Source organism: Rhizoctonia solani, chromosome 3, assembly GCF_016906535.1.
Source record: "Rhizoctonia solani chromosome 3, complete sequence".
Classification (NCBI taxonomy): Eukaryota; Fungi; Basidiomycota; class Agaricomycetes; order Cantharellales; family Ceratobasidiaceae; genus Rhizoctonia; species Rhizoctonia solani.
Genome location: NC_057372.1, coordinates 3,363,899 through 3,380,695, shown reverse-complemented (window position 1 = coordinate 3,380,695; position 16,797 = coordinate 3,363,899). Strand labels below are relative to the sequence as shown.

The 16,797-nt window shown below is 48.2% G+C and overlaps 4 protein-coding genes across 4 annotated transcripts; 1 reads left to right on the top strand and 3 right to left on the bottom strand.

The window, feature by feature from the left end:
• Positions 1-703: 703 nt before the first annotated feature.
• RhiXN_03484 (Retrotransposable element Tf2 protein) lies at positions 704-3,981 on the bottom strand (the record flags this gene model as incomplete). The annotated part of the gene is made up of 3 exons (XM_043323301.1): positions 704-960; positions 1,665-3,119; positions 3,180-3,981. 3 exons carry the CDS (start codon positions 3,979-3,981, stop codon positions 704-706), a joined length of 2,514 nt encoding a protein of 837 aa, XP_043178797.1.
• A 621-nt stretch (positions 3,982-4,602) lies between these two features.
• On the bottom strand, positions 4,603-9,389 carry RhiXN_03483 (Retrotransposable element Tf2 protein; the record flags this gene model as incomplete). Its single annotated transcript, XM_043323300.1, has 3 exons — positions 4,603-6,256; positions 6,287-7,954; positions 8,062-9,389. The coding sequence occupies 3 exons, from the start codon at positions 9,387-9,389 to the stop codon at positions 4,603-4,605; spliced, it is 4,650 nt and encodes a 1,549-aa protein (XP_043178796.1).
• A 1,098-nt stretch (positions 9,390-10,487) lies between these two features.
• On the bottom strand, positions 10,488-10,955 carry RhiXN_03482 (Retrotransposable element Tf2 protein; the record flags this gene model as incomplete). Its single annotated transcript, XM_043323299.1, has 1 exon — positions 10,488-10,955. One exon carries the CDS (start codon positions 10,953-10,955, stop codon positions 10,488-10,490), a length of 468 nt encoding a protein of 155 aa, XP_043178795.1.
• Positions 10,956-11,286: 331 nt separating this feature from the next.
• Positions 11,287-16,152, top strand: RhiXN_03481 (integrase core domain protein; the record flags this gene model as incomplete). Its single annotated transcript, XM_043323298.1, has 3 exons — positions 11,287-15,052; positions 15,104-15,310; positions 15,365-16,152. 3 exons carry the CDS (start codon positions 11,287-11,289, stop codon positions 16,150-16,152), a joined length of 4,761 nt encoding a protein of 1,586 aa, XP_043178794.1.
• Positions 16,153-16,797: the final 645 nt, after the last annotated feature.

Genomic DNA, 16,797 nt, shown 5'->3' with positions numbered 1-16,797 from the left:
GTAATACAGAGGAGCACAACGCATCTAATAACATATTACATCCGCTATTCAAAGAGAAGCTATCTGAACTATCTTCAGATGGGAAAGAAAACACTTATCTTGTGAGTTTAATTGTATCTCTGTCCTAAATGTCTGTTAGGGCGTCAAGGGGGATGGTGCTTGCGGCCACAATGTACAAACAATAAAGTTGCTTAAGGCAACAACAAACCTATCTACGGCAACAAGCTGCTACCCTACAACAACTAGACTGCTTAAGGCGGTGGCAAGCTATCTAAGTACAACAACAAAGCCGCTTAAGGCAGTGTGGACTAATCTAAGTGGCTTAACTAAGTAGTTACTGGGCTGTATGGCCCTTGTACACTGAGTGGATGTGACAAGAGGTAATTGACCTGGGTGTTACCATGGTTGGTTGGCCTCCTTATATATTACAGAGGTGGGCTAATTACAAATACAATATATGCAATACTATAACCAATAAGAACCCTGCTCCGCAGTTGGCCTTACTCATGCATATGTGTCACTGACATGTCATGATAACGTCATAGGTGGAGGTGGCTATGTATGCTGAGTAAGCACAGGTGGGGACATGGCTTGGCGCTTAGCATATGATATAAGTGCCAAAGTCACGTGATTGAAAATGTTGTCCAATTGTCTTTGTTTAAATTCAAGAAAATGGGAATGAATTCCCTGGTATTGAGTGTGTCTACAACACTGCCCCCCCTCTAAGGGCCTTGGCAGTGCCAAGGGCCTTCTTCTTCATATCTTCCTTGTACTTCTTCAAAATTTTTCCTGCGTTTTTCAGGTTTTCCCAAGGTTCCCACATGTTTTCTTCCAACCCATAACCTTTCCATTTTACCCTAAAGAACCAATTTCCGTTTTGTTCTTCTGCATCCATTATACCTTTGACTTTGTATTCTTCTTCTCTGTCCACAGTGACAGGTGGTGGGCGGTTTTTGAAGGCTTGATGTTGTAGACACAATTGATACCAGGGAATTTATTCCCATTTTCTTGAATTTAAACAAAGACAAACAGACAACCTTTTCAATCACGTTACTTTGGCGCTTATATCATACGCTAAGCGCCAAGCCACATCCCCTTCCGCACTTACTTCAGCATACGTAGCCACCTCCACCTGATGACATCACCATGACACGTCAGTGACACGTATGCATGAGTAAGGCCAACTGCAGAGCAGGGTTCTTATTTGATACAGTATTTGATATGGTACATTTGTAATTAGCTAGCTTGTAGAATATATAAGGAGGCCAACCAACCATGGTAACACCCAGGTCAATTACCTCTTGTCACATCCCACACTGTACAAGGGCCTTATAGCCCAGTAAACTACTTAGATACACGCCTTAAGCGTTGTCCTCACCGCACATACGTAGCTTGCCGCCGCCTTACAGCACGTGGCCATTGTAGATAGTTAGTTTGTTGTTGTAGGGTACCTTATCACCGCCTTAAGCGGTCTACTGTATTAGAACACACGGCCACAAGCGCCCACACCCTTGACGTCCTTACAGACGTCTAGGACACTTGATTATTGTCTTGTTTCACCTTGGACAGTAGCCCTACGTAAAAGATGTCATGGATCCTCATGGAAGGCGGGAGTTTTAAGCGGTATGCGTGGTCAGAGATTTTCTTGGTTATCTTGAAGGGACCCAGGCGTTGTTCCGTTAGCTTGGGACTTAGGGTTTTTAGCTTGATGTTTTTGGTGTCTAGCCAGGCCTCTTCTCTGATTTCAAAGCTGATGGGTTCTCCTGTCTCTCCGGCTGTCATGCGTGTCTTTGATTGCCAAAGTGCCGCTTCTATTTCCCGCCATTGCGCCTCCATTTGGGTTGCCAGGTCATCCGCTTCTGGGACATCTGTTGGGACGTTGCTTGGGGTCAGGGATGGTTCCCATCCATATAGCGCTTTGAAGGGTGATTTGCCAGTGCTACTGTGTACTGCGTTGTTGTAGGCAAATTCCGCCATAGGTAACCACTTGACCCAGTCCTTCTGATTGATTCCCAAGTAGGCCTGCAGGAAGTGTTTGACTGTGGAATTGACTTGCTCTGTTTGGCCGTTGCTTTGGGGGTGGTAAGCCAAGGAGAAGTGAGGGTCTATCCCTAGGCGTTGGTAGAGTGCCTTCAGGAACTTGTTGTTGAAGACTCTTCCTTGGTCTGAGACTGTTTTTTCTGGCATGCCGTATTGCTTCCACACGTGATGTAGGAATAGGTCCGCTAGTTCTGGTGCCCTGAGTTTTTTGGAGCATTCCACCAGTATGATGTATTTGGTGAAACTGTCCACAATGACCAGAATAGAATTGTTGCTTCCATCTTTGGGTAGGTCTACTATCATGTTGTAAGACATGTGTTGCCAGGGGCATGTTGGTAACTCTAGGGGTTGAGGCGGTATAGGCGCGTACTTTGGTTTTCTGATCCATTGACAAGTTTTGCAAGAGTTAACGTGCCAATACGTGTCTGCACAGATTCCAGGCCAGTAGTAGTTCCTAGAGACCAATTCTAGAGTCCGCTGTTGCCCTGGGTGACCTGCCAGGGGGCTATCATGGAAGATGCGGAGTAATTCCATCCTTAGTGTACCAATGTCAGGGACCATGATACGCCCTTGGTAAAACAACAACCCGGCTTCCATTTGATAATCCTTGAAGGCCTTTTTGATAGACAGGGGTGCCTTTGACTCATTCTGGAGGAATTGGAGTATTTCCTCCAGAGATTTGTCCTGATCTAAGGCTGCCTTGATCTGGCGTTGGAGTTCTTTCTCTGGCGTTACTAGAGCAACATTGGCAAATACAGGGTTGGGGAGCATTGTTTGGTTGGCAGGAGGTATATTGGCATGGTCTGAACGGCGTGAGAGTGCATCTGGCTTTCCCAACTGTTTCCCTGGGCGGTAGACAATTTGGAAATTATACCCGGCTAGTAGTAGGTGCCATCTGGCATGGCAACAATTGAAGGTTCTAGACTCCTTCCAATACTCCAAGTTCTGATGATCTGTGAAGACCGTAATTGGGTGTTCCGTCCCTTCCAAGAATATGTGCCAGTATTCAAACAACCTAATGATTGCCAAGAGTTCCTTATCATGGGTGTTGTAGTTCTGTTTGGCACCTTTGAATGATTCTGATAGGAACCCCAAGGGGTGTAAGCATCCATCTTCCTGTCATTGGCTTAGTATGGAACCCAGGGCTGCCCCTGATGCGTTGGTCTCAAGGAAATATGGTTTGGCAGGGTTGGCGTGACAGAGTACTGGGGCGTTTGTGATGGCGTCCTTTAGGCCTTGGAAGGATTCCTGCTCCCTAGTACCCCATTTCCATGGCGTGTCCTTCTTCACCAGGTTGTGCAACAGCCTGGCCATGTGACTGAAGTTGGCAACAAACCAGCGGAGGAAGTTGGCAAAACCAAGGAAGGACTGAAGTTCTTTAACCTTGGTGGGCGTGGGCCACTCCTGGACAGCCTGGATCTTGAGCTTATCCAGACTGAAGCCCTTATCTGATACTATGATCCCTAAGTATTCCACCAAGGTGATGTGGAAGGTGCACTTGGAAGCCTTGCAAAACAGCTGGTTTTCCATCAAATGCCGTAGAACTTCATGAACATGTTGGGTGTGGGATGCGTCATCTTTTGAGTAGATTAGGATGTCATCAAGATAAATGATGACGCATACATCCAGTAGGTCTTTGAACAGGTTGTTCATGAAGTGCTGGAAGGAGGCAGGAGCATTTGTTAAGCCAAAGGTCATGACCAGGGACTCATAAAGGCCGTACTTGGTTTGGAACGCGGTTTTCCATTTGTCACCTTCCTTAACTTGCATGTTGTTGTACCCCCATTGTAGATCTAGCTTAGTGAAAACCTTGGCGCCATGGAGCTGGGCCATGAGGTCATCTGGGCAGGGTAACGGGTAGACGTTTTTCTTGGTGCGGTTATTGAGGCAATGGTAGTTGACAACCAAACGGTGGGAACCATCCTTTTTAGGTACAAACATGACTGGGGAGCTGATTGACAATTTACTGGGGTGGATCTGTCCTAGACGTCCGTTAGGGCGTCGAGGGGGATGGCGCTTGTGGCCGCGGTGTACAATGAGAGAAGTTGCAGTAAGGCGACGGCGAACCTATCTACGGCAACAAGCAGCTATCCTACAACGACAAGGCCGCTTAAGGCGGTGACAAGCTATCTAAGTACAACGACGAAGCCGCTTAAGGCGGTGTCAACTATCTAAGTGGCTAACTAAGTAATTGCTGGGCTGTAAGGCCCTTGTACACTGAGTGGATGCGACAAGAGGTAATCGACCTGGGTGTTACCATGGTTGGTTGGCCTCCTTATATATTCTTCAGACAGGCTATTTACAAATACATTATATGCAATACCGTATCAAATAAGAACCCCGCTCCGCAGTCGGCCTTACTCATGCACACGTGTCACTGACGTGTCATAATGATGTCATCAGGTGGAGGTGGCTACGTGTGCTGAGATAAGCGCGGATGGGGACGTGGCTCGGCGCTTAGCGTATGATATAAGCGCCGATGTCACGTGATTGAAAATGTTCTCTGATTGCCTTCGTTTAAATTCGAGAAAATGGGAATAAATTCCCTGGTATCGACTGTGTCTACAACACTGCCCCCCCTCTAAGGGCCTTGGCGGCGCCGAGGGCCTTTTCCTTCATTTCCTTTTCGAATTTTTTCAGGATTTTCTTGGCGTTTTTGAGGTTTTCCCTTGGTTCCCAGGTATTTTCCTCTGATCCATAGCCTTTCCATTTAACCCTAAAAAACCATTTTCCGTCCCTATTTTCCATGTCCGTGATCCCTTCTACTTTGTATTCCTCCTCCCCGTCCACGGTGACCGGGGGCGGCCGGTTTTCAAATGCGCGTTTATTGTCCCTTTTTACCTTTGACAGCAGTCCCACGTAGAAGACGTTGTGGATTCTCATGGATGGTGGGAGTTCTAGGCGGTATGCACGGTCGGAGATTTTTTCAGTTATTTTGAAAGGGCCTAGCCGTTGTTCCGTTAACTTGGCACTCAGGGTTTTCAGCTTCACGTTCCTGGCGTCCAGCCAGACTTCTTCCCCTTCTTCAAAACTGATTGGTTCTCCTGTTTCTCCGGCTGTCATGCGCGTCTTTGATTGCCAGAGTGCTGCCTCTATTTCCCGCCATTGAGATTCCATCTGGGAGGCTATGTCATCCGCCTCAGGGACGTCGGTAGGGATATTGCTTGGAGTGAGTGAGGGTTCCCATCCATGTAGCGCTTTGAACGGAGATTTGCCGGTACTACTGTGTACTGCGTTATTGTACGCAAATTCCGCCATAGGTAACCATCTGACCCAGTCCTTCTGGTTAATCCCTGAAAAAGCCCTTAGGAAGTGCTCGACCGTGGGGTTTACCCGTTCCGTTTGACCATTGCTCTGCAGGTGGTAGGCTGAGGAGAAGTGGGGGTCTATTCCTAATCGTTTGTACAACGCTTTGAGGAATTTGTTATTGAAGACCCTTCCTTGATCGGATATTGTCTTTTCAGGCATTCCATATTTCTTCCAGACATGTTGTAGAAAGAGATCTGCCAATTTGGGGGCCTTTAACTTCTTGGAACATTCCACCAGTATTACGTATTTGGTGAAACTGTCCACAATGACCAGTATAGAGTCGTAAGCTCCGTCCTTGGGTAGATCAACAATCATGTCGTAGGATATGTGTTGCCAGGGACGGGACGGTAGTTCTAATGGTTGCAGAGGAATGGAGGCGTACTTTGGTTTGCGGATTCGTTGGCAAGTTTCACAGGAATCTACGTGCCAGTAAGTGTCTGCGCGGATTCCGGGCCAATAGTAGTTCCTAGAGACTAGTTCCAATGTTCGTTGTCTACCCGGGTGTCTGGCCAGAGGGCTGTCGTGAAATATGTGGAGTAGATCTGTCCGTAGAGTCCCAGTATCTGGTACCACAATCCTTCCCTGATAGAAGAGTAGGCCCGCCTCCATTTGGTAATCTTTGAAGGCTTGTTTGATGGAAGGCGGGGCCTTTGACTCGTTCTGTAGGAATTGGAGTATTTCCTCCAGGGATTCGTCCTGATCCAAGGATGCTTTGATTTGACGTTGTAGTTCTTTCTCTGGAGTTACAAGGGCGACGTTGGCAAATACGGGGTCCGGAAGCATGGTTTGATCCGCAGGTGGAATATTGGCGTGGTCCGAGCGACGTGAGAGGGCATCCGGCTTTCCCAATTGCTTCCCGGGTCGATAGACTATCTGGAAATTATACCCAGCTAGTAGCAGGTGCCATCTGGCGTGTTGTCAATTGAAGGTCCGGGACTCTTTCCAATATTCCAGGTTACGGTGGTCTGTAAAGACAGTGATAGGGTGAGAGGTGCCTTCCAGAAATATGCGCCAGTACTCAAAGGAGCAAATGATTGCTAGGAGCTCCTTATTGTGTGTATTGTAGTTTTGCTCAGCCCCCTTGAACGACTCGGATAGGAAGCCAAGAGGATGTAGGCGGCCGTCTTCCTGCCGTTGGCTGAGTATAGCACCTAAGGCTGCGCCGGAGGCGTCCGTTTCCAAAAAGTAGGGCTTGGCCGGGTTGGCATGACAGAGGACCGGGGCGTTGGTAATGGCGTCTTTCAATCCTTGGAAGGCGGCTTGTTCCTTTTCCTCCCATTTCCATGGTGTGTCCTTCTTTACCAGGTTATGCAAAGGTCGTGCTACGTGGCTAAAGTTTGCGACAAATCGGCGGAGGAAATTGGCAAACCCAAGGAAGGATTGGACCTCCTTAACCTTGGTAGGAATAGGCCATTCCTGTACTGCCTGGATTTTAAGCTTATCCAGACTGAAACCCTTATCCGACACAATGATTCCCAAGTATTCCACGGAAGTGACGTGGAATGTGCATTTCGAGGCTTTACAGAACAGTTGGTTTTCTAATAAGCGCCGTAAAACTTCATGGACGTGTTGAGTGTGGGATGCGTCATCCTTGGAATAAATCAGGATGTCATCTAGGTATATGATGACGCATACATCCAGTAGGTCCTTGAACAATTCGTTCATGAAGTGTTGAAAGGCAGCGGGGGCGTTTGTTAAACCAAAAGTCATTACCAGGGATTCGTATAGGCCGTACTTGGTGCAGAAAGCCGTTTTCCACTCGTCACCTTCCTTGACCCGGACATTGTTATAACCCCATCGTAAGTCTAGTTTGGTAAATACCTTGGCGCCGCGGAGCTGGGCCATGAGGTCATCAGGACGGGGTAATGGGTACACATTTTTCTTAGTCCGGTTATTGAGGCAACGGTAGTCAACTACAAGGCGACGGGAGCCATCCTTTTTGGGAACAAACATGACTGGGGAGCTAATTGACAATTTACTGGGGCGGATTTTTCCAGCCTTGAGTTTGTCCCTGAGCCAGTCCTTGAGCGTGGCAGACTCGGCATCAGTCATGCTGTACAACGGGGAATTAAGTGGGCCTTCCTCCGTGAGTTCGATGGCAATGTTGTAATGCCTGTGCGGGGGAAGCTTGTTGAATTCTTCTTCCCCAAATACCTTTGCGTATTGATGGTATTCAGGGGGTACTCCTTCAAGGGGATTTTTATCAGCTTCCTCCTCCTCGGCAATAGCAGCGTGATCTGGTGGAGTGTGGGGGAAGGAGAGGGTACGGGAGTTCCAATCAATTTCAGGGTTGTGTGCCTCTAACCATTTGATTCCTAGGATGGCGGCGTGTGATCCGGTGTTGCAAATCAGGAAGGTTTCTGTCATTCGTTTACCATCAAATAGGAAAGTTAGGTGGGCCTTCTTCCAAATCTTCCCAGCCTGGGGGCTTGACCCATCGAGCATAGTTACGGTACGGGGTTGAGGGAGGTCTATTAGGGGTAGGCGGAGTAGTTCTGCAGTGTGAGGGTGAAGGAACAATGATGTAGCGCCTGAATCTATCAGGACTTCTAGTGGGTCCGCTTGTTTCTCTGGCTTAATTGAAATTGTGAAGAGTGGGGAGATTCTATTGATGCTATTCAATATATTACAAATTTCAATAAGCCCAGAGTCCTTGGGGTCCTTGCGCGCGGCAGCAGGTACCCTTAGTCTTTTCCCAATTTGGGTCCGGACTCTTTGCCAATCTTGGCGGCTTCCTTCTTGACACCTTCCTCCTTGGGTGTGGCTTTCCAGCCAGTGCGGCATTCCGCAAATTTATGGCCTGCCTTACCGCATTTGATGCAGAGGCCTTCAGCCCTGCAGCGGTTGCGCTCCTCCTTGGAGACAAAGTTGGGGTCGCTGGAGAGGCGCCCTGGTCTTGTGGCCTGTTGGCCGGTACTTGCCCCCCTATTGGGGGTAGTAGTGGAGGTACCAGACTTATTACCCTTAGGCGGGTGGCTGGCGCGCTCCTCACGGAGGGCGTTATCAATGACCAGGGCCGCGTTCTGCAGCTCCAGGAGGGTGGTTGGGCGCCGTTCTTGGGTGGCGATGAGGCGGCTGACCTCCCAGTGGAGGCCACGTGCGAATTGCCCACAAAGGGCGGCGTCATTCCAGTCCAGGTCCATAGCAATGGTTCTGAACTTTGTGATATACTCAGCACAGGTGCCTGTCTGAGTGAGGTGGGTGATTTGCCGCTCAGCGGCTTGCGTGGCATCCGGGTTGCCGAATGCAGCCAAGAACTCCGTCCTGAAGTCGTCGACCAATCGGATTAGGGCCCTGTGGGACCCTAGTTGGTCAAGATGGGGATGGGCCCATGCCCCTGCCACGTCCTTCATATTCATCAGGAGGAATGACAGGACCTCCTGGTCGGTTGGGAACATCCTTTGGTTCAGACGTACCCATGCCAACATCCGTGTGAGCCATTGGCGGGCTTTGTTCCCTATTTTCCCTGTATAGGCGTCAGGGTGGTCTACCTTAACAGGGGTTTGATAAGCGGCTACAGGGGCCGCTGGTTGTGGGACTTGAGGGGATCGGAGGCAGATAGGCGAAGGCGGAGGGGGAGTATGGACTCGCGGGGGGGCCCGGACGGGAGTTGGTTGTGCAAAGGCGGGGGGAGCTTTGGAGGGGACGGCCCAGGCGACGAGGGGCGCACTAGGCGCTGGAAAAGTGTTGGTTTTGGGTAGGGGCCTGGGCGTGGCCTCGACTGCCGGAGGTTTCCAGTCTTCTGGTGTGTGGGGGGCTCCACCCCTAGCCTTGATGCGAGTGAGGGCTTGGTCAACTGCTCCCATCCAGTCTCGGGCTTCTTTTGCTGCTTCCTTGGTTTCCTCGAGTTCCTGCTCGAGCCGGAGGACTTGGTTTTGCAATCCCAGGATAAGGGAGATTGCTCGGCTGAGGGAGATTTCCCCATAGACCTCTGGTTCAAGGTCTGTTGGCTCAGTGGCGGCTGCCGGAAGAGTGGGTCCCAGCTCTCCTTGATCAAGAGGGGATTGGGGACGAGCGGAGCTCTGGGGACGGGTTGCCATCTCATGAGGGTATGAGCGGCCTTGGTGGGAAGCGGTGCGCTGGGAGGCGCGGGAGGAAGCGCAAGAGGGGGTACGGGAGGTAATGGTGGGCGAGATGGGGGAGAATGGGGGCTGTGTAGCCAAGAGTGCCTATATCAGGACTTATGGAGCGCTTTATTGTACTGGCGCTAAGAGCTTGCGTCAACCGCCTAGCGTTGGACAGTCCCTATTGACCAATCAGCTGCCGTGTACGGGCGTGATGTGGAACGGGTTTTCTGCAAGCGGGTGGATCTGCTGACTAGCTCCGCTGACAAAGGGTGCGGTGACCGGTGGTACGCGGACGATCGGGATCCGTCTGCCTTATAGCAATTTGGTACTACCTGGGGCCGACGCTAGTTTGATTATTGATAGCAAAAGGCAAGCCCAATCAGGTGATTTCCCTCGTGCTAGTACAGGGGACCCTCTCGTTTGTTGAGGCTGAGTAGGGTGTGCTTGGTGGGCACGGTTTGCAACCGACTTAAGGTCGATTACCTAGTGTCCTAGACGTCCGTTAGGGCGTTGAGGGGGATGGCGCTTGTGGCTGCGGTGTACAATGAGAGAAGTTGCAGTAAGGCGACGGCGAACCTATCTACGGCAACAAGCAGCTATCCTACAACAACAAGGCCGCTTAAGGCGGTGACAAGCTATCTAAGTACAACGACAAAGCCGCTTAAGGCGGTGTCGACTATCTAAGTGGCTAACTAAGTAATTGCTGGGCTGTAAGGCCCTTGTACACTGAGTGGATGCGACAAGAGGTAATCGACCTGGGTGTTACCATGGTTGGTTGGCCTCCTTATATATTCTTCAGACAGGCTATTTACAAATACATTATATGCAATACCGTATCAAATAAGAACCCCGCTCCGCAGTCGGCCTTACTCATGCACACGTGTCACTGACGTGTCATAATGATGTCATCAGGTGGAGGTGGCTACGTGTGCTGAGATAAGCGCGGATGGGGATGTGGCTCGGCGCTTAGCGTATGATATAAGTGCCGATGTCACGTGATTGAAAATGTTCTCTGATTGCCTTCGTTTAAATTCGAGAAAATGGGAATAAATTCCCTGGTATTGACTGTGTCTACGACAGGATCTTTCCAGCCTTGAGTTTGTCCCTGAGCCAGTCCTTGAGTGTGGCGGACTCAGCGTCAGTCATGCTATACAAAGGGGAGTTGAGTGGACCTTCTTCTGTGAGTTCTATCCCAATGTCATAATGCCGGTGTGGGGGAAGCTTATTGAATTCTTCTTCCCCAAATACCTTGGCGTATTGATGGTATTTAGGGGGTACTCCTTCAAGGGGTTTCTGATTGGCTTCCTCCTCTTTGGCAATGGCCACGTGTTCTGGTGGTGCGTGTGGGAAGGAGAGGGTTTGTGTGTTCCAATCAATCTCAGGATTATGTTGTTCCAGCCATTTGATTCCTAAGATGGCAGCATGTGTTCCAGTGTTGCAAATCAGGAAGGTTTCTGTCATTTGCTTGCCATCAAATAGGAAGGTCATATTGGCCTTTTTCCAGATTTTACCAGCCTGGGGGCTTGACCCATCAAGCATTGTAGAAATATCATGTATATAGTAGTAAATACAAGAAGGATCTGGAATGTACTGGAACATACATGTAATCAAGTCAAGCGACGATACCTAGTCATATACTAAATGACTCGACTATAATGTAAAGGTATAAATACGGGTGCACTCGACCGTATAGTACCTCATCCTCTCTTTCTCTATTCACACTACTGTCTTTACTATTGTTTTGTATTGATATAATTCTATTTACAAACTTATTCTTTCTACAGGTTATGAGCCCCGATTGAACGCTTATAACCAACCGTAAATAGAATATATAAACCACTTACCCGAGTATACTCAAACACAATAAGAAATGGCTGAGAAAACACCAACCATTACTGGTGCAAGCGGATTGCACCAAATCCCATCCCTCCGGGGAACTGAGAATTACAACACATGGCGTATACAGATGGAAGATATACTTACCGATCTCGATCTGTATAGCTATGTAGACGGCACAAATGAAAGACCCGAACCTAAGATAAAAATCAGGGTTACTGGTTGCAAAGACGATGATGGAAACGACTTACCCGATCTTGAAGTAGGCGATGATGATTCCACACACACGGAATGGATCAAAGCCGATCGTAAAGCACTGTCAAATATTAGACTAAGAGTCGAAGGGAACGTACTTACACACATACAATCATGTAAATACTCCGCCGACGCTTGGAATCTCTTGGCAGCAACATTTCAAGTTAAGGGTACTGTTGGACTAATCGACTTACGAAGAAAGTTCTTCAGCCACAGGATGTTGGACAGCAAAGACATTGAGGAACACATACAACGTATGCGTGGATGGTTCCAACAAATCAATGACATCGCACCAAACTCGTGCACTGAAGCCGATTGGATAACCACGTTAGTAGCAAGCCTACCTGACTCATGGGACACGTTCACCCAGTCTGTAAGCTTCGAATTCAACACTGAAGACAAGAATAAATTAGCCAATCAAGTGAGTGACCTACGCTCACGTATTATGGCCGAAGCACACCGAAGAAATACCCGACAACCTGACGGTAAGACTTTCTTCGCTACAAATAAACCGAGCTTCAATAAATTCGTACGTACCAATATGAGTAATAAAGGCCCAGATAAGTCTAAATCGAAATGCAATAACTGCGGAAAGATCGGACACTGGGCAGCCGAATGCCGAGGTCCAGGTGGAGGCGCATTCAAGCCCAACCATTCAAATAAAGGCGGTCAACCAAACAGAAGATTCAACACACCAGGAAAAGCTAGGAATGGCAATGCCCGCACGCATATAGCCATAGCTAATAACTCCAAACATAAAGAATATGCGTTCTCGACCCTCGAGGACGAAATAAGCCTGATAGGCAAGACCCCCGACACCTGGATAGCGGATAGCGGCACTACTACTCACATAGCAATTGATCGGAATGCATTCTCCAATTATACCAAGTCATCCGGCTACGTCGCCGGAGTCACTGGCAAAGAGCCAATAATGGGCCGCGGCACTGTAGAGCTATTGTGCTTAAATAATACAGAGAAGAACGAATACACAAAGATTAGGCTCACCAATGTAGCTCACGTGCCGAGTTTGCCTGCGAACCTAATCAGCTTATCATTAGTAACTGATAAAGGCACTAGAATTCTGATGGATCAGAATGAATTGCAAATACTAGATAAAAACAATAGACCAATCATTATTGGATCAAAGTTGAAAAATCGCAAACAAGGAAACCTTTGGAAGATCAGCGTGAAACCCGTAAACAATCGCAATCAGAAGCTCGAGAACAATAAACTTACTGAAATAGTACTGACCAAACAAACCGGACGCACATGGTTTGAATGGCACAAGGTACTTGGGCACATCGGCCCGCAAGCACTCCAACGACTAAAATCCAACGAAGCAATCAACGGAATGGAGATAATAGAAGACAACATTGGACTCAACTTTGAATGCGACGTATGTATGCAGTCAAAAGCACACACCCGACCGTTTCCAAAAGAATCGCAAACCAAAGTGTCTGAAATCGGCGAATTAATCGTTACCGATGTATGGGGACCCGCTCGAACTACATCTATAGGACGATACAGATATTATGTATCGTTTACTGACGTCGCAACTAGATTCACTTGCTTAGGATTTCTCAAACATAAGGATGAAACTCTGAACGAGTATAAAGCATTCGAAGCAATGATAAATACACAGAAAGATAAAAAGATAAAGCGAGTACGCTTTGACAACGGTCGCGAATTCGTAAATAAAGATTGGATTGAGCACACTAACCTGAAAGGTACAATTTTAGAAACCACGGCCCCATACTCAGCGCAACAAAATGGTATCGCTGAAAGGTTAAATCGCACATTAGCAGACAAAGCACGTGCGATGCTACTCGAATCGGGCGCACCAAAGTTCCTTTGGAACGAAGCAATTGCGTACGCCTGTTACCTGAAAAATCGAGTACCGACGCAAGTGCAAGGAAAGTTCTGGAAAACGCCGTTCAAAGCGTTTTGGGGTAAGAGACCCGACGTAAGTGTACTGCAACCATGGGGAACGAAATGCTACGTACTGGATCAGGGGGAGAGCCGCTCTAAGTTAGAATCAAAGACGTTCACGGCTCTATTTACCGGCATATCGGACGTTCAAGGCAAAAGCTGGCGTTATTACAAAACGGGAGCGAACCGTATATTGCACTCACGCAATATATTGTTCCCAAGAACCCATACACAGGCCGATAACATACACGACAACACGGATTGGGGGGAATCGGTCGTTCCACCTGCTGAGGGGGAGAGAATGACTTGCACCGACAGCACTGCGGAACGACGCGACGAAAATGCTAGAACAGGGGGAGCAAATCGAGTCAGTGAACAAATCAAGTCAGAAACGAAACATACTAGTGAGCTGAAAGATATAAAAAGCAAAGGAAAGAACGAACAGAAAGCATTGAACTCACCAAGCCAATCTACTGAGCCTAAACTCACTACTCACGCTGCTGTTCCTAAACCCAGCTCTACTCGTTCTAAGCTTACTATGCCCCACTCTGGGACTCGTCTTGATACTGCTGAATCTGCTCGCAAGATCAATGCAAACCCCTCCCTCAAGTCCTCTGGCGTCCAAACCCGTCGCCAAAACCCCAACAAGCCCAAGCTCACCTTGGACACCGACTATGGAGGTGTCAAGATCACTGTCAAAGACACCGCCGCCGCTCCCACCGGTTCGTCTAGCCCAAACATCCCTGGTGCATTCACTAACTACGTTACAGAACTCGACGAATACTGCGATGACTCAGGAAGCGATTACTCCGACGCATACATTCTCGGAACAAGCGCGAATCAACACGATTCAGTCACCGACACCACCTCGTTTTGTTCCCACATCCCCTCGCTTGTCTCCGACACCTCGTCTATTATATCCGCCCCAACTATCCCGACCGAACTTGCCTCTGAATTGGCCGCACAGGAGGAACCACGGATCCCGGCCTTCACCCCGACCGGTGAGTTGGCTGGACGATTTGGTGAACTCAAACTTACCTCAGAACACTTCCCACCGCCAGCAGAATCCATCCTGGAGACCTTCACAAACAACGACCCGCACTGGGTTTTCGCCGCCGACCTTCCGGCGACCAGCGATAACCCGACCACTGAGGAGGCATTATCGGGACCGGACGCGGACAAATGGAAGGCAGCAATGGAACAGGAGATCGCAACCTTGGAGAAACAGGGAACGTACAATACCTCAACGCTCCCACCAGGCAGGAAGGCGATGGGATGCCGATGGGTACTCACGATCAAACAAAACGAGGAGGGCCAACCCATCCAATACAAGGCGCGACTAGTTGTGCAAGGTTACAGCCAACAGCCGGGTATTGACTATGGCCAAACGTTTGCTCCAGTGGTACGTTTAGATTCTATCCGTACACTCACATCACTTGCCAATCAAAATGATTGGGACATCCGACAGCTTGACGTTACATCGGCGTACTTACATGCCGACGTCGAAGAAGAGCTTTACATGCGTCAAATACCATACTTTGACGACGGATCCAGCAACGTTCTGCGCCTACGCCGATCACTATACGGCCTTAAACAAGCCGGACGCATGTGGAATCGTATGTTCGATTCCAAAATGAAGTCACTTGGCTATTCACCTTGCTTAACAGACGCCTGTGTGTACCACCGGATCATGGACATATCCGGCAAACTCTACGTATCGATTGTCGCCGTCCATGTTGATGACTCGATCATAATTACAACCCCCAACAACACCAACTTCGTAGTATCCGAATTACTTTGTGAATTTGAGATGCGCGACCTCGGACCCATCCGTCATTTTTTAGGTATACATTTCAAACGGTATAGACAACAAGGTATGCTCGTACTAAATCAAAAGGCATATATTGACTCAATTGTCGATATCGCAGGCCTTAAAGATGCATACCCAGCTGATACTCCAATGAGTCCAAATGTGCAACTTACACAATATGATGGAATTAAGCCAAAATTTCCATACGGCATATTTGTCAGTAAGCTGCTATACGCTGCACTATGTACACGGCCCGATATTGCTTATGCGGTCACTCATTTAGCTCAATACACAACATGCTATGGTCCCGCTCACGTGACGGCGATCAAACAAGTTATACGTTACCTTAAAGGAACATCATTCCTTGGGCTATCGTATAAGCGATCGGAGGCCGAAGTCGGATTCGGAGAAGTCGGCTACTCTGATGCCAATTGGGGAAGTAACTTACTTGACCGTAAGTCTATTTCCGGCAATGTATACTTATTGGGCGGAGCCGCCGTTTCTTGGTCTGCTAAGAAGCAACCAACGGTCGCATTATCGACCATGGAAGCAGAGTACATGGCATTATCACACGCATGTACTCAGGCAATTTGGTTCCGTCAATTCTTCCAGGAACTATATTACCCAGCTGACGCTCCCACACTCATACTTTCAGACAACCTTGCCGCCCTAACGTTATCCGTTGAGTCGCAGTTCCACGGTTGTTCGAAGCACATCGACATTCGCCATCACTTCATGCGCGATACTATCGAGAAGCGTATGATCTCTACGCTGTATGTGCCATCGAACGAGAACCTAGCTGATGCGCTTACTAAAGCCCTACCAGCACCGCAATTTAATTACCTGACGAACGCGATTATGGGCAAACAGGTATTTGAAGGACCCAAAGAGGAAGAAGCGGATTAGTGAAACTGAATGATGAAGAATTAGCTGTATAACTGAAAGACTGAAACCTGAATGAGATTGAATGTGACTGAATGAATGTAATATTTTCTCTTTACATGTATCCTCGCTTGCCTGATTAAGGGGGAGTGTAGAAATATCATGTATATAGTAGTAAATACAAGAAGGATCTGGAATGTACTGGAACATACATGTAATCGAGTCAAGCGACGATACCTAGTCATATACTAAATGACTCGACTATAATGTAAAGGTATAAATACGGGTGCACTCGACCGTATAGTACCTCATCCTCTCTTTCTCTATTCACACTACTGTCTTTACTATCGTTTTGTATTGATATAATTCTATTTACAAACTTATTCTTTCTACAAGCATAGTGACAGTACGGGGTTGTGGGAGGTCAATGAGTGGTAGGCGTAAAGCCTTGGCAGTATGGGGGTGAAGAAATGAGGATGTGGTGCCTGAATCTATCAGGACTTCTAGATTTTCTGCTTGTTTCTCTGGTTTGATGGAAATTGTCCTGGACACGGTCACATGACCAGTACAAGTGGTTGCATGCTGGCCCAAGCCCAAATTTGGGGGGTAGCAGGTGTAATCATGGGTTGTCAGCAGAGGAATAATAGGGCTCTATGGCTTAGTGGTCAA